Source organism: Cercospora kikuchii (genome assembly GCF_019650295.1).
Source record: "Cercospora kikuchii DNA, contig_00008, whole genome shotgun sequence".
NCBI lineage: Eukaryota > Fungi > Ascomycota > Dothideomycetes > Mycosphaerellales > Mycosphaerellaceae > Cercospora > Cercospora kikuchii.
Window position 1 is genome coordinate 836,560 of NW_025408589.1, and position 16,164 is coordinate 852,723.

At 52.7% G+C, this 16,164-nt stretch overlaps 5 protein-coding genes across 5 annotated transcripts; 1 reads left to right on the forward strand and 4 right to left on the reverse strand.

Moving 5' to 3' along the window:
- Positions 1 to 201: 201 nt before the first annotated feature.
- Positions 202 to 1,992, reverse strand: CKM354_001152400 (uncharacterized protein; the record flags this gene model as incomplete). The annotated part of the gene is made up of 1 exon (XM_044807017.1): positions 202 to 1,992. The coding sequence occupies one exon, from the start codon at positions 1,990 to 1,992 to the stop codon at positions 202 to 204; it is 1,791 nt and encodes a 596-aa protein (XP_044662952.1).
- A 3,166-nt stretch (positions 1,993 to 5,158) lies between these two features.
- On the reverse strand, positions 5,159 to 5,920 carry CKM354_001152500 (uncharacterized protein; the record flags this gene model as incomplete). Its single annotated transcript, XM_044807018.1, has 1 exon — positions 5,159 to 5,920. One exon carries the CDS (start codon positions 5,918 to 5,920, stop codon positions 5,159 to 5,161), a length of 762 nt encoding a protein of 253 aa, XP_044662953.1.
- Positions 5,921 to 7,561: 1,641 nt separating this feature from the next.
- Positions 7,562 to 11,329, forward strand: CKM354_001152600 (coatomer subunit alpha; the record flags this gene model as incomplete). The annotated part of the gene is made up of 3 exons (XM_044807019.1): positions 7,562 to 7,967; positions 8,019 to 11,035; positions 11,087 to 11,329. The coding sequence occupies 3 exons, from the start codon at positions 7,562 to 7,564 to the stop codon at positions 11,327 to 11,329; spliced, it is 3,666 nt and encodes a 1,221-aa protein (XP_044662954.1).
- Positions 11,330 to 12,173: 844 nt separating this feature from the next.
- Positions 12,174 to 13,133, reverse strand: CKM354_001152700 (uncharacterized protein; the record flags this gene model as incomplete). The annotated part of the gene is made up of 2 exons (XM_044807020.1): positions 12,174 to 12,968; positions 13,032 to 13,133. The coding sequence occupies 2 exons, from the start codon at positions 13,131 to 13,133 to the stop codon at positions 12,174 to 12,176; spliced, it is 897 nt and encodes a 298-aa protein (XP_044662955.1).
- A 2,119-nt stretch (positions 13,134 to 15,252) lies between these two features.
- On the reverse strand, positions 15,253 to 15,875 carry CKM354_001152800 (uncharacterized protein; the record flags this gene model as incomplete). The annotated part of the gene is made up of 2 exons (XM_044807021.1): positions 15,253 to 15,573; positions 15,657 to 15,875. 2 exons carry the CDS (start codon positions 15,873 to 15,875, stop codon positions 15,253 to 15,255), a joined length of 540 nt encoding a protein of 179 aa, XP_044662956.1.
- Positions 15,876 to 16,164: the final 289 nt, after the last annotated feature.

A 16,164-nucleotide genomic window follows, 5' to 3' on the forward strand; every position in this document is an offset into this window, starting at 1 on the left:
ACGAGCTGCCACCGTGTGCAGCCCTGGGTACGCTGACAAGCCGATGATTACCTGCTTGGCCCTGATGGAGACTACCGTGTCATCAGCTTCATACAATCTCCATTGCTCAAAGCACGTAGGGAGTGATGTCGTACACTACTCAGATAGAAATGAATGATCAGACCCAGAACCGATCCCAGCGGCTTCATGTATCTTACCTCTTTAAAGAACACCTGGCACAGGGAGACCAAGCAGACCACCCTTGGGCTTGCCGCTTGTCTTCTCGGTAGCCTTGCTGTGCGACTTCTCAGGAGCAGCCTTGTTGCCGGTCTTCTTGGCAGCAGTCTTGCTGTGTGTCTTGTCCGAGGGAGCCTTGCTCACCGACGAAGCCTTGTTACCATTCTTGTCCGCGGATGACTTCTCTGCACGTCTGTCGAGGTCGGGAATACTCTCGAGGATGTCTTCAGTGAATTCTTGGGTGGCTTCCTCGATATCAGTCGCATCGCCACGTCGCAGGACGCCTGGTGCCATCTTGGTTGTGTCGATGGACGGGATTGGCTCAAGGGCAGGCTTCAGACCCTCAGCCAGAGGCTTGATCTCGCTAGCCAAGTCACGTCGGAGGATTCCTGGAATGAGTGAGCCTTTGGATTCTGGAGCGTGCTCCTTGGGAGCAGGCTTAGCATGAGCAGCAGAGTCAGACTCATTTTCAGCCACCTCGTTAGAGTCGCTGTCACTCGCTGAACCACGTCGCAGAATACCTGGCAAAAGACTGTCGTGTGCCGCCTCAGCAGCTTCCTCGGCGGCTTTCTCAGCGACTTGCTCAGGAGCATCCTCAACGTTGGCATTGTCACCCTTTCCATGAAAAAAGTCATCATCTGCAATCTGTTTGCGGAGTTCCTTGACATCCGGAACGCCACCACTTGCATCAAGATCGCGTCGAAGAGTGCCTGACGCAAGTTTGGCAGCAGAGAGAGCAGCTCCCACTCCTTGCGTAGCAGTGCCAAGACCATCGGTTGCAGGAGCCAAAGAATCCACTGTACCGCCATTGAGGAAGCGACGTCCAAGAGCGCCTGATGTAAGTTTGCCAGTATCTGGAAGACCTTTGGTAACACCATCAAGACCGCCAGTGATGCCGTCAAGACCAGCGATCTCACGGCGTCCGAGAGCGCCCGAAGTAAGTTTGCTGGTATCGGGAAGACCCTTGGTGACGCCTCCAAGACTGCCAGTGATACCGTCAAGGCCGCCTACATCACGGCGAAGGGTGTCTGATGCGAGTTTGCCGGTGTTGGGGAGTCCGCTGGTGACATCCGTAAGACCACCAGTTAGGTCTCCGACGCCGCCAGTGACACCGTGAAGATTTCCCAATCCAGAGCGACGCAGGATACCTGGCAGGAGACCACCTGTAAGGCCACCGAGAGGGTTACCTGCGTCCTTAGACTCTGCCTTGTTCTCCTTTCGACGCTCGACACTGTTTCCCTTTGGTGCCACTAGCCCTTTTGGTGCTTGCGACCCTTCAGGCTCCTCTGCTTCGGGTGCTTCGGGTGCTTCTGGTGCTTCGGGTGCCTCGGGCTCCTCTTCTGGACCTTCTGGGCCCTCTGGCGCCTCCTCTTCGCCTCCCTCCTCTTCTCCATCTCCCGACTGTCGACGCCTGATAGCGCCGAAGGGAACGAGATCGCCGTTCCCATCGATACAGGTAATATCGCCATCTGTCTGGCCATCTACCTTGAGAAGATCGGAGCAGTAGATGTCGTCAACGGAGCCCGCTACTGGATCAGCTATTGTTCCGCGTCTCCCAAGCGCACCGATGGGAAGCTTCTCAGTCAGATCGCTGACCGAGTCCAGTTCGAGCGCTCCTCCTTCTCCACGTCTCCCGAGCGCGCCAATGGGAAGCTTCTCTGTCAGACCACTGACCGCATCCAAGCCAAGTCCTCCGGCTTCTTCGCGTCGATAATTACCAGTGGGAGCGGCGATGCTCAGACTGGCCAAGCCAAGGAGGTAAGTGGGAAAATGCATGGTGCAAAACGATCCTCTGAAAGAGTTATAAATGAGTGACTAGAGGCAATTAAGCCCACGCTGTAAAGACCGGAATGAGAATGTTCGTGTGCCAACAAGAAGCAGCAAAGAGGCTGCCATCTTATATGGTACTCTTGCTCCTCTGCATGAGCAACAAAGTTCCTACTCGTTATCTCACGCCGAACGGCTCTTCCAGTCCGCGTAAGCTCCATGACGTCCGGGAATGGCAAGGTATGCATATGCAAAAGTACAGCTTCTTGGTTCGACCAGTTGGTCTGGCGCACAAAATACTTCGAGTCATTTCGGAGACGCTGGTCGTTTACCCTTTTCTTCGGTGTCGGGATGCAGCTTCTTGGGTCCGAACCGTTGGATGTGATCCTTCCGAGATCGTCATGTTGTGAAGTAGTATTTGTTGCATGCTGTCGCAATCACTGCTGCGCAAATCGTACTGAGAATGTTGAACAGTATGCAGATTGTTTGCAAGGAAGGGTCACGATTGTGCCTTCGTCTTTTGGTGGTGGTTGTTTCCGCACCCCTTGCGCTAAGCTCGATTTGGTAGGCCGCACCAGGACTTCACATTCTCTGTCCATTCTTCATCATGACAATCATACATCTTCCCCATGGTATTTGCGGTATCGGGTTCGCTCATCATCGTTTCATCCAAAATGCTCGACTCGATCTACTCCACCAAAAATCGTGTTTCCTGACAAACAAGTCCAAAGCCGACCTACGGGGGTCAGATGTACGCCTCAGGCAAGAACAGATTCTCACCCACGTTAGATACCCAGCAACACTTTGCTATTGTTCTCTTTTTGTTCGCTCTCACAACAAGGGAGAGATGAGAGTAAGACCGGAAATATCAAGAAGCTATTTGATAATGTTGTGCTGTTCCGCCTTGCCGAGCGTTGGAATTTCCACTTGGTTATCAATCGAGGTCGAAGATAAGTGCAACAGAGAAGTTCACAGTATGACAATGGAATACGCTTATACCTACAGAAAATAATTCTCAGTCGAATTCACATCAACCCGCGCCGCTTAAAATCTGAATCTCATGAACAGAACCATTAATCCAGTTCTTCACAAAACCATGCTCCTGGTAAAGCGACCTGCACATCGAGCCATTAAATTCTCGAGCGACCCTACAGCCATCAACCGCAAGAAATCTGCAATGTACGCATAATCTACAAGCTCAATATTCAGCCCACGAGCAGCCATTCGACTGCGAAATTCCGTCTCACAGTAGAAACTCTTTCGCTCCGACCACTGCTCAAAGTCCAGCAACCCTAACCCTAACCAATCCTTCCCACACCCAACACAAGTTGAATACAGTCATCATCGCTACAGCGCTACTAAGAGCCCCTTCCCTGTAAGTATAACGACAAGAAAATCAGAACGTCCTGAACCTCTCAATACGTTCGCCGTTCAGCCACTTCCAGCAGATCCTTCTACGAATCGTTGTTCGGAACCAGAATTTTTCGAAGTTGCATATGGCTTTGAAGGATAGTCCCTTCAGAACAATCAGCCTTTTTCTCTGACAAAGTACTTGTGAACTCGCCAACGAAAGTGCAGACTGAAGATTGAAAACATAAAGCTGAGCTTTGGAAGCAGTCTTCATCAATTGCGTCTCGTTCGAGCGTATGTACAAGTCTAATATCTTCATCAAATCATTCACAATTCGTCCTCTTGACACACTTTTGGTCACTCAAACAAACAGTAAACATTATCCCATCATCGTCTTATCACCACCTCATCTCCCTACTTCTTCTCAATCCCACACCTCGCCAAACAAGAATCCACAGCCTGCACCAAATTCGCCGGCAAACTCGTCCTAAACTGCTCAATATTCGTCCCATCAATCTGATTGATCTCCCCTAATGTCACGTTCAGGACACCACTATCCAAAAAGAAATAGTTTTGTGCAACTTGACTCGTTCCAGGGTCTGCGGAATTAAACGTCGCAATGAAAGTCGCCGGTTCGCAGGGAAGGGCTGAATGAACTATTGTCTTGTGCAGGTGCTTGTTCGTTCGATATGCTTTGAGGAGCTGCAGTATGTTTGGGCCCCAGCCTCTTATACACGACACGACATGCAGGAGTAGCTTGTCTGTATCTGCGTCTGGCCGCGAACCAGGCCGCCAAGCAGCCGCAGCAGACCGCATAGTCAACCCTCGTGATGATCTATTCATCCGCTCATCCTCTGGGATCCGCAGCTCTGTTGGACGCCTCTGCGCAGCGGCATTGTGCTTGGCCAGCAGTGTCGGAAGGCTTGCTCATCGCTTTTGGAGACAGTATGTCTAGACTGCTCCCAGCAATTGCGCATGCAATGGTTTCCAGCTGTCTGCGCACTCCCGATAGCTTGTGCAACTCTGCGTCTCTCAATCGTGTAACCGCGCGTGGCAGAGGTGATGTGGCTGGGAGCTCACACAGCCAAGAAAGGTAGAAGGTCGCTAAGAAGGTGATGTAAAAGCCACTAAGCGCTAATGTGCAGGAATAGGCACGGCAGAGCCCGTAGACGCGTTGGTGGCAGCTGGAGGTGCTGCAGCAACACAAACTTTATGTACGGGGAGAAGCCGCGCCTATGTCATAGATTCGTAGGATTGAGAAGAAGCATCCGCGTCCTGCACACTGGAATTGCGACGAGGTTCTGTGAGTGGCGGAACGATGCTGACAGATTGGCGCGAGACCTGCTCATGCAATGCATGTCTCGTTCTCATAAATTCGTGTGATATATGCTGCACTGATTCAATTTCCAAATGCATTAGGATCGATGAACGTTCGCAAGGAACGGAACTCGAGCTTGTCCGCGTCCATCATCGCATAACCACGGGACCATGGATGGTCGTCGGCTCAGCAAGATCGTGTTTTGCGTGGGCGAAGGCATGGCATTCGATCCGGTGATGCCGATCAAGGAGTCTGAATCTCACTGGACAATGCTGACAACACCGTGGCTCGAACTGTCAATGGACGTGTCATCCTACTGCGCCTGCGTCTGACATGCCGAAGAGACGAAGCGGGGACTGCGATAGATGTCATGCAGGTCGTTCACCTTCACTTGAGGTTGACCAGCAAGCATGAGAAAGAACGCGCTTCCCTATCAATGCTTTGATATGGATGAACCATACAGCAGCCCTGTCGTTGACATGGGTGCAGTGCGTCTGCGCGCTCACTTCACTTGTTCTCATCAAGTTCCATTGCCTCAGCTTCAACATCTGAACCTGGACTGCCTGCGTCGTTACCGGCAACGCTCGTGTGTGTCGAGCTGTGATGACCATCTTCAGGTGGAGATCTGGGTCGCTCATTGGCCGTGTCCGGTATCATGTCATCAGGACCTCTCGTTCGGCGTCTCAACCGGCGCTTTCCTACTTCATAATCATGATCGTCGAATGCCTCGATATCTGTCGGCTCCGCAATGCTTTCGTTGGCAAGACTGTGCGTTCGCTTGGTGTGGTTTCCCTGTTTGCGTTCTCGCTGCCGTCGTCGCTTCCTTTCCTGCAAGAAAGCCTCTCTTTCGTCTGCACAATCCATTTGCGACAATCTCTGTGCTAGACCGATCGCTTCGTCCCCGCTGACATCAGTGGCGGTATCTTCTTCAGCGTGGTCACTTTCTGCATCGCTGCTGTCTGCTGATTCTGTTTCGTATGGCAAGATGCCGTCCACATCTCCCATGTACCCCGCGTCATCGGGTATTTCCTCCACTTTGATGTTGTCGACCGCAAGTCGTTTCTTGGCTGGCTTCGTAGCGGGGCTCGCGGTTTCGTGGGGATGTATGGAGCCGGCGAGGCTGGCAGGCGAGTCGCTGCGCTCGAGCCTTGACCGCTTTCCTGGTCGCAATGGGCGAGACGGTGTGTATGGCGGGGTTGGTACGCCCGATAGGCTGTTTTCGGATGTGAAACCGGAGGTGGAGTGCAGGTAATCGAGCATGCTCGCCATGGCGAATGCTCAGCCCGTGCTGTCCGTGTGCGCACAATGCCTCAGCGTGCGTCGCGCAAAGATGATCGTATGTGGTATCGTCTGACGATGTCGGATTGTCTGTGAAGAGCCGATAGTATCATGTTTGAGCGCTGGAGGGGCGAGTGTCGAGGTGCGGGCACAACGAAGCCTGTCTTATCTGACCGGACGTAAGCAGGGCGGTTGCTGGCAGGCGGGCGGTGGAAAGTGGGAAGTATGGAGCGGACAAGGCGCGGACTCGCGATAGAGAGGTCGCAGGAGCGGCGAGGCTTTTGAGTGGGTATGGCCTTGGTTTGGGCAGCAAGGTGTGACTGGTTTCGACGTGGAAGCACCCTGCAGGAGCGGCGTAGTGGGATGATGATGAAGCACGATAATGCTGCTCGCGTCGATGCACCTCGACGTGGCAATTCCGACGCGGATTGGAGGAGCGGACTTGCCAGTGTTTGGTAGCGGTTGTGTCAGGATGGCATGCGTTGGAGCGATGCTCAGACGACGCATCGCGGAGCAGTATGCCTACCTATCAAATTCTTCGCCGACGGAGACATTCGGGCACGCCTGAGTAGTGCTGCCTTTGGCTCGGCGACTCTGCGACGGTGGCCGTGACACGACCGGGTACATGTGCTGGCTGCATCCATAGCGAGCTCCGTTTGCGCGTGCATCATCACCATCGACACGTGCAGATGTAGGGGAGGAAGTGGAGGCGAGATGGGAAGGCTGAGGGAGCGCGTTCGTGGAAAGTGAACGCAGAGAGAAAGGGTCAGGCCATCGGTGCAGATAAAATAAAAGGTGCTATCTGGCTATCCCGCGGAGGGAGGCAGGCCTCTTGTGGACAGCAAAATGGAAACCCGGCAGCACTGACGCTTCCGTGTCTCTCGCGACCTTGAATGTTTGCCTGTCTTCTTTCTGTACACTGAATGCCTCGGCCGCGCTACAGGATGCAGAGATGCATGAACGCAGTGTTGAAGGCGCGAAACCAGAGGCGAGTTTCCATTTTGCTTTCCGGTGGGAGGCAGGTATAACATATTGACTGCCGATGACCATCTCGCGATGTTTTGTGCTTCTGGGATAGGACAATGTGGTTCCCAACAGTTCACATACATCGTCGCTCACGTCTGGAGCGGTTCACATGTGCTGCTTGCATCGTCTGGTGTCGTGCCGTGCTTGCGGACAGCAAAATGATAACTTGCAGACAGTCTGTTTTATTCTCGTCGCAGCCTCAACTTTCTAGGTGTCTCGCGACGACAGATTGAATGCCTGACATACGCTCTCCAAGTCAGAGATACGAACAGAGAGGAATACCTGAGGTACTTAGGAGAAAGAAGTGACAGTATGCTTGTGATCGCAAGTGGTTGGCTGGATAGCGATAAGTGATGTGAGTCCCTGGCCAAACAAAGTCAGGCCGCCAAGCAATTGGAATCTGGAGAGCTGGCTGCTGAAGGTGTACAAGTGGCTTCCATTGACGACCATCGCGCCCGCCATTCCTCCCACCACCGGCACCAGGAGCCACCGCACCGACCGAGGAGAGCTGCACCGAACCCGCACTCTCACTCTCCCGCCTGACCGCGCAGACTCTGGTGCAACAGCACCTGCTTGGGGCGAAGGCTCCCACTCTCAGATCCCGCTATGGCTTCCTCATCTAGCCCCTCGATGCTCACCAAATTCGAGTCCAAATCGTCGCGCGCAAAGGGCATTGCCTTCCACCCCAAACGACCATGGATTCTCGTCTCGCTGCACTCGTCGACCATCCAGTTGTGGGACTACCGCATGGGAACTTTGATAGACCGCTTCGAGGAGCACGATGGCCCCGTGCGAGGCATTGACTTTCACAAGACACAACCGCTGTTCGTGTCAGGAGGAGATGATTACAAGATCAAAGTATGGTCATACCAAACACGAAGATGTCTCTTCACCCTGAACGGCCATCTCGACTATGTCCGTACCGTCTTCTTCCACCACGAGCTGCCATGGATTATCTCGAGTTCGGATGATCAGACTATCCGCATCTGGAATTGGCAGAACAGGTCGCTGAGTATGTTCACTGCTTTCCAGAAGCTGCATAACATTCACTAACTGCGAGCAGTCTGCACCATGACCGGACACAACCATTATACCATGTGCGCACAATTCCACCCCAAGGACGACTTGGTCGTCTCTGCCTCGCTGGACCAGTCAGTAAGAGTTTGGGATATTTCAGGTCTGCGCAAGAAGCACTCTGCTCCCACATCCATGTCCTTCGAGGACCAGGTCGCTCGATCAAATCAGCAGCAGGCGGATATGTTTGGCAACACGGATGCGGTGGTGAAGTTCGTTTTGGAGGGGCACGACCGAGGTGTCAACTGGGTCGCTTTCCATCCTACACTGCCTTTGATCGTCTCCGCGGGTGACGACAGACTGGTGAAGCTGTGGCGCATGAGCGAGACCAAGGCATGGGAAGTGGATACATGCAGAGGGCATTTCCAGAACGCATCTGCAGCTCTCTTCCACCCACATCAAGACCTGATTTTGTCCGTGGGCGAGGACAAGACCATTCGCGTTTGGGATCTGAACCGACGAACTTCGGTGCAGTCTTTCAAGAGGGAGAACGATCGTTTCTGGGTCATTGCGGCACATCCGGAAATCAACCTCTTCGCCGCTGGGCATGACAACGGCGTAATGGTGTTCAAGCTTGAGCGTGAACGGCCAGCTTCTGCTGTTTACCAGAACAACCTCTTCTACATCACCAAAGAGAAGCACGTCCGCTCGTACGACTTCACCAAGAATGTCGAAAGCCCTTCGATGTTGTCACTAAAGAAGCTCGGCAATGCATGGGTTCCTCCACGAACGTTGTCCTACAACCCTGCTGAGCGCTCGGTCCTCGTCACTACACCCGCTGACAGTGGAACCTACGAGCTCATGAGCCTGCCACGCGACGCTTCTGGAGCTGTGGAGCCCACGAGCACCCATCGTGGCAATGGTAATTCCGCAGTCTTTGTGGCCCGAAACCGATTCGCTGTTTTCAATGCGCAGAATCAGCAAATCGACATCAAGGATCTCCAGAACTCCACCACAAAGACAATCAAGCCTCCAGCCGGCACGACCGACATGGTCTTCGGCGGCACTGGTTGCTTGCTTTTGATTGCACCAACACATGTCTACTTGTACGACATTCAACAGAAAAAGCAGCTCGCCGAGCTTGCAGTGTCAGGCGTCAAGTACGTGGTGTGGTCCTCGGACGGCTTGCACGCTGCTCTCCTCAGCAAGCACAATGTCACAATCGTGGACAAATCGCTCAAGCAGATCAGCACGCTCCACGAGACGATCCGGATCAAGAGCGCTACTTGGGATGATGCAGGCGTCCTGCTCTATTCGACTCTCAACCACGTCAAGTACGCGCTTATGAATGGCGACAACGGTATTGTCCGCACGCTTGAGCATGTTGTATACCTTGTTCGTGTCAAAGGACGAAGCTTGTACTGCCTTGATCGCGCCGCGAAACCCAAGATCCTTACCATCGACCCAACCGAGTACAGATTCAAGCTGGCTCTGGTCAAGCGACATTATGACGAGATGCTCAACATAATCAAAACCTCGAGTTTGGTCGGTCAGAGCATCATTTCATATCTCCAAAAGAAGGGCTACCCAGAGATTGCATTGCAATTCGTGCAAGATCCAACAACACGTTTCGATCTCGCTATTGAATGTGGCAATCTCGATGTTGCAGTAGAAATGGCACAACAACTTGATCGTCCAAAGCTGTGGCAACGTCTTGGCGCAGAGGCGCTGGCACACGGCAACCACAAGATCGTCGAGATGACATACCAGAAGCAGCGGAATTTCGACAAGCTCTCATTCTTGTACCTCACAACTGGCGACCAAGAAAAGCTCAACCGCATGGCAAAGATCGCCGAACATCGCGGTGACATTACAAGCCAATTCCAGAACTCGATATACCTCGGCGACGTGCAAAGCCGGATAGAGATGCTGAAAGAGGTTGACCAGTACCCACTCGCATACGTCACGGCGAAGTCGCATGGACTCGAGGACGAAGCACAGGCTATTCTGGAGGCGAGCGGGTTGTCCGAAGAAGAGATCAAACTCCCAACTCTCGGAAAGCCCATTGCTCCGCCCAAAGCTGTAACTCCTACATTCCAAGGCAATTGGCCCACGAAGCCAACAGGCACCAATGCGTTCGAAAAGGCCCTCACTGCGGAAGATGGCGACGCCGTCGTGGATACCAATGACTACGGAGAAGAGGACTTACTCGGAGAAGACGCAGCTGCTGCAGGCAATGGTGCTCTGGATGAAGCAGGAGACGATGACGATGCAGCGGAAGGCTGGGACATGGGTGATGAATCGATTCCGGAGGTTGAGGAGGACTTTGTCAATGTCGAGAGCGCAGAAGCTGGTGCTGGCAGCAGTGAAGCCGATCTCTGGGCACGCAACTCGCCTCTAGCAGCTGATCATGCAGCAGCGGGCAGCTTCGACACCGCTATGAACCTGCTCAACCGACAAGTGGGAGCTGTCAACTTCAAGCCTCTCGAAGCGCGATTCTTGGAGATTTTCCAAGCCACTCGCACATACCTGCCCGCCAATTCTGGACTGCCACCACTGGTCAACTATGTTCGCCGAACACTCAACGAGACCGATTCAAGAAAGGTTCTGCCCCTCATTCCCCGCGATCTGGAATCCGTGCTTTCTATCGAGATTGCCAGCGGCAAGAACGCGATGAAGGCCAACAAGCTCGAAGATGGCAGAGCGTCTTTCAAGAAAGCGCTGCAACTGCTCATGGTTAATGCCGTGTCCTCTCAGGGCCAAGCTCAGGAAGCCCTCGCTGCCGTGCAACAAGCTGCACAATACGTACTTGCGATGTCCATCGAGCTTGAGCGAAGGACGCTGACTGGTGGCTCCACTGACATCAGCAGCTTCGATGATGCCACGAAGAAGCGAAGTCTTGAGCTGTCTGCTTATTTCACAGTTCCCGAGATTGAGCCCCAACATCAGACCCTGGCACTCTTCTCGGCGATGAACTTTGCCAACAAGAACAAGCAGCTTGGAAGTGTGCTCAACTTTGCAAACGCCTTGATCGAGCGCGGTACCAACGCCAAGTTCAAGGAAAGCGTGAGTCGTCCAGCCATCTTAAACTATTGCTCCAATACTGACTATATACAGGCACGAAAACTGAAGGCTGTTGCCGAACGCTCACCTACCGATGCCATTGAGATCGAATACGACACATACGCTGAGTTCGAGATCTGCGCTGCCTCTTACACGCCCATCTACGCCGGCGAGGCCAGTTCAAGCTGTCCCTTCGATGGCACGAAATACCACACGAAATACAAGGGCACAGTTTGCAAGGTCTGCGAGGTGTCAGCAATCGGCGCGCCAAGCAGTGGTCTGCGTTTGACGGTATAGAGGAATATCGATAGAGGCTAGTTCGTGGTATTCGGAATATGGTGGGATCCTTTCTGCTCAAAGTAGGAAGCAGCTTCTGGCGTACATGGTGTCATCGTGCCAGCTTCAAATGACTGGCTGGGAGGAAAAGCGAGAGAGAGACACGAATCTAGAGGAGTCGCGACTGTAGCCGGGTGCTGGGTTGGACTTGAGAGTTAGCGAGCATGGTGTTTTCTGTAAACGTCTTGGTTCATATGAAAGTGGAAATACCAAAGTTTTGATCGTTGCTCAACGTGCTGGTTCTGGCACCGGAGAGGTAAGTTTTGGACAAGCTCGAATCGAATGAACCATACCAAACGCACAGGCGCCGCTTTTAGACTGATCACGCAAGCAGATGCCTCATGTGAAAGTCTTTAAGACGTAAAATTTGTTGCTGTTGCGAGTACTCTATCCGACGGAAAGACCAATCGACTACACGCTTAGTCCATCCAAACCCATATCCGAAAACGCCGGCCCAATGCATGCTCGTGGCTCTCGTTCTATGCCTCTTCGTACATTCTTTCGTGCGCTCATCCGATCCTTGTTCGGTCATTTCGTTCATACGTTGATACTTCGTTATTCTTCTCTCATGTTGCGGCCTCATGCGGACTGGCCGGCCAGCGACCACTTCCTGCAAATTTCCACGGCTTTCCTCGTCTTGTGCGAGGTTTCCCTTGCACGCTCTTTTGGCATGCGGAGTTGCGGGACTTGTTTTCGTAGCATCCTCCGTCGTTCGTTCTCCAAATTGGATACAGATCCATTACTCAGCTAGAAGCTTGGTTTTTGCTTCTTCAGATACTGCTCCGCTCCTGCTGCTGCTGACTTATCACTCCCCGCCCTTCTGCTTCTTCAACGCCGCAGCCCAGGCATTCGCGGGTATGGAGATGTAGCTGCTCTTGCCAGAGCCTGCTTCAGCCTCGGCTTCACGCTTTCCATTCTTCTTCTTGTTCTTCTTGCTCTGCTGGACTTTGTAGTTCTTGAACCAGGAAGCTGATGGCAAGCCGGAGAAGACTTGAGGATCAGCTTCTGCTTCTCGGCGTTGAATCATGAGGGGTCGATATTCTCCATTCTTGAGATCGAGGACACCGGGACCTTGGGGCAGATTTTGCTTCGACTCTTCTTCTTCTGCTGCGCGCTTTGCGGGATAGCCGAATTGTTTGTTCCAGCGATCTAATTGTTCCTGGGCTTCTGGAGAAATGCGGCCGGTTTCGGGGTCGACTGCGACTGAGAGCGCGTCTCGCTTCTCCTCACCAGGTCGACCATCCCAGCGATCTAGTTGCTCTTGGACTTCTGGTGGAATGTAGCCGTCTGGGCCTACTGCGACGGAGAGGGCGTTCCGCTTCTGACCACCGAATTGTTTGTTCCAGCGCTGTAGTGCTTCTTGAGATTTTGGCGGAAGGCTGCCATCAGGGTTTGCAACAAACAAGCCAGCGTCTCGCTTGTCATTGTTCGATTTGCTGCTGCTGCTGCCGCTGTTCTTCGCCTTTTGCCACTTGTTCACGGCCTGCATGAACGAGTCTGGGACGCTGCCATCCTTGTTTGCTGTATTCCATTGAGCTTCGGCGTCTCGCTTCGCTGGCGTCCATGTTGATGGATCGAAGCCTTGGAAAGCAATGTTCTTCTATTCGTTGTTCAGTTCGGACGATCTCCAGACACCTTTCCAACAAATTAACGACCAACTCACCTCAGCCAACAACTCTGGTGGAGGAACAGCAACAGGAGCAGCGCCCGTCTGAGCGGCGCAAAAGGCCAGCACAGCTGCCGCAATATACGAGTTCATCAACATGATGCAGAACGAATGAAAAGAAAGTTATTTGATCTGGGGAAGGGGAAGACAGACTTGGTCGATCGGCCTTTTTTATCTTGGACGGATGAACTGGAAGTAGTGCTACGGCATTATTAGAACGCCTACCAATGGCGAAACGCCTAGACCTTCGAACTGTCCGAATCTTGGTCCACCGGGTAAAGGACAGCCAAGGCGTTTTGTGACATTTCAACCATATATGAATAGTATGATCGAGCTGTAATTCGTCGGAATGGTGACATACCATGTCTAGCGTGCACAAAGCCTGCACAACTTCGACTTCATCGCACAATTCGATGCTGTGCATGCTGGTTCTGGACTAGATCGAACATTCCGAATTCTGGACAGCACCGCGAATTGTCCCGTTGCTGGTGGCGCAGGCTGTCTAGAAGTTGCTTTGTTGGTCTGTGATTCGTTCCTGGTGAGTTGGCTGTCGTAGACGCCAAGGGTGTGGTATGTACCGAAAACACCGAGACTGAGCGGAACGATCACTACGATGATTCGTCATACGTGCATTTGTAGCGCGGCGGGGTTGGTGACTATGATGCCGAGCGATTTTGTCGATATCGACTTCAGAGGGACTTGGAGGGAGAGACTACTGCGAGATGGAAGATCGATTCGACTATCAGTCTTGGCAAACATTGGGACGAGCGTGTTGGGTTGATGTCTGTATTCCAGAGTCCAGACATATTACTACTCTAGCGAACGAGACATGTTGCTCCATTTCTGACCTTGTCCAATTCTGTTTTTACAATTTGCCTTTACGGTTCTGACGCTGAGAATTTCGCTTGAGTTCAGCAAGAAAGCTTCTTCGACGATGCTTTCGAGTTCTGGGATCCCGGCCAGACTTCACTTGCTTCTTGCTCCATTGACACAGGTTCGCCCTATCTATCCATGTTCAAAGTGGCGTTCGTCAGCACATTTGTAGTGCCGTTCTATAAAAGTCTCCTGGAAGTCGTGGTCCGATAGTAAGATAAGCAGTCTTTTCTGCGAGGGGTACCAGTTCGAGTCTTGCCCCGTCTTGTCGCACTCAATGGTGGTTTCGAGAGTCTGAGCCAAGGCTTGCAAGAGGTCTGTTTGGCTGATTTGTAAGATCAAACCACGGCCAGAGACCATTCGCTTCGCTCGACTGGACCCCTTCCCTTTATGACTCTACCGCCACTGGAACATTCTTCATTCACCTCCGGCTGCCTTGAGCCAGCACATATATATTGTCGCGGCACGCAAGTCTCCCGGGAGAGTGTGGTCCAATGGTAAGATACTTGCTTCTTATGCGAAGGATGCTAGTTCGATTCTGGCCTTCTCCAATCTTTTTCCTTCTGGTGCATGCGGCTGTCCCGTCGACAGTCTCGATCCGTTCTGGCATTTGACAGTCGCTGTAGTGGCGATACCAGTAGCCTGGGAACTCCGAGAAGTTCCATTTTCTGGCACCAATACCTATTTCTTTTTGCACTCGGACAACAGAATTTCTCCTTTCTGCCCCAAATTTTGGTTCTTCTGTCTCCCTCTGGGACTCATTCACTGGCCTGTCACATGCAAGATTCCTTCTTCACCTTCATAACCGCTTCCAAAAGAACCGCCTCGTCGACAACAAACCGGGCGTTTGGCGCAGTGGTGTAAGTTCCACAAAGTTGCCCTACATGGTAGTAAATACGCTGACCTGGGTCTCTCACAGAGCGCGTCTGCTTCGCATCTTCCTTGAAGACAGCAAATGCTGAAGGCCGCCAGTTCAATCCTGGCAACGTCCAACGACATTTCTTTTTGCTTGGTCATTGTTCTTTGTCGAAATGCAGTGGGCCGTCTTGTAATACATGGAAGGCGGGTAGTCGCCTAAGCTCCTGTGCTCTCCGTCGTTCTCGTTTTTGACATCGCGTGGGAAGGGGATGAGAGGCTTGACTTTCATTTTGCATTCCAAAACATAGCTAACTCGCTCGAACGTGCATCCAAATCCTGTTGATCTTTCTTCATTTTCCCAGCCTCTTCTTTTTCTGGCAACCAACATGTATCCACTCAACTGGGGTATATCAAACACATCTTCCTCGGGCCAAGCTCAATCTCTCATCCTCCAAACCAAGCGCTCGCTCTTTCAGACTCGGTCCGCTCACAAGAACGCCGCAAAAACCATAAACACAAACGCCAAAAACCCGTACCACGTGGCCTGACTCCCACTTCCCACTCTCCACGCCATGCCCGTCGAGCCTTCCGTCCGGTTGTACAACGCGATAGCCAATCGTCCACCACAAATCTCGCTCGCGTTGCCATTGCAAGCGAAGCTGCAATTCGATTCGTCGAGTTTGTCGGAGAACGTGGAAAGGTAGGGAGAGCAGTAGCATTCGCGACCGTATTCGAGACCGGCGAATTGGGCGTTGGCAGATTGGCAGAATTTGAGGCAGGAGCCGATGGTCATGGAGTTGTTTGCGGACTATAGTAACAGGTGTAGAGTGTTAGGATGGGTTCTGTGTGGCCTGTAGTGTACTTGGAGACGACGCGTGTGTATAGACTTACGAAGTTCCCGACTTCACTCAGTGCTCGTACACCGCCTGACCCAGCTACATCAATCGTCTCATTCCAACATCCAGCATAGGTGTAGCCATCTGCATTCGGTAGGGGAGTCGCAGAAGGTCCAGCAGTAGTCGGATACACAATATTTGTGTCCTGCGCCGCGACCAGCGCGATCATCATCGCCAGAGCGCAGATCAGCAGTCTCATCGTAGCTCCAAACATGTCTGCAGTCAGCCGTCCGTCGGGTGTCGCGAGCTGTGTCGGAAGGGAGGCAGGAAGTCGTTCACCTGTCACATCAAGGTGCAAGTGAACGGGCGCGGCGTTTCCATCACCAACAGTGCAAAGGGCGCAGGATAGCACGGCGATGTAGAGTTCGACCAACAAAACACGCACGGAAAGTCAAAGAGTCAATGGAGGAAGCTGAGCGAGCTGGCTGTGTGAGGTCGCGTCCCGCCAGTCCGGTTCAGCCCTAGAAGCTTGGACATCACAGCAGCTATATTTAGGGCTGTCG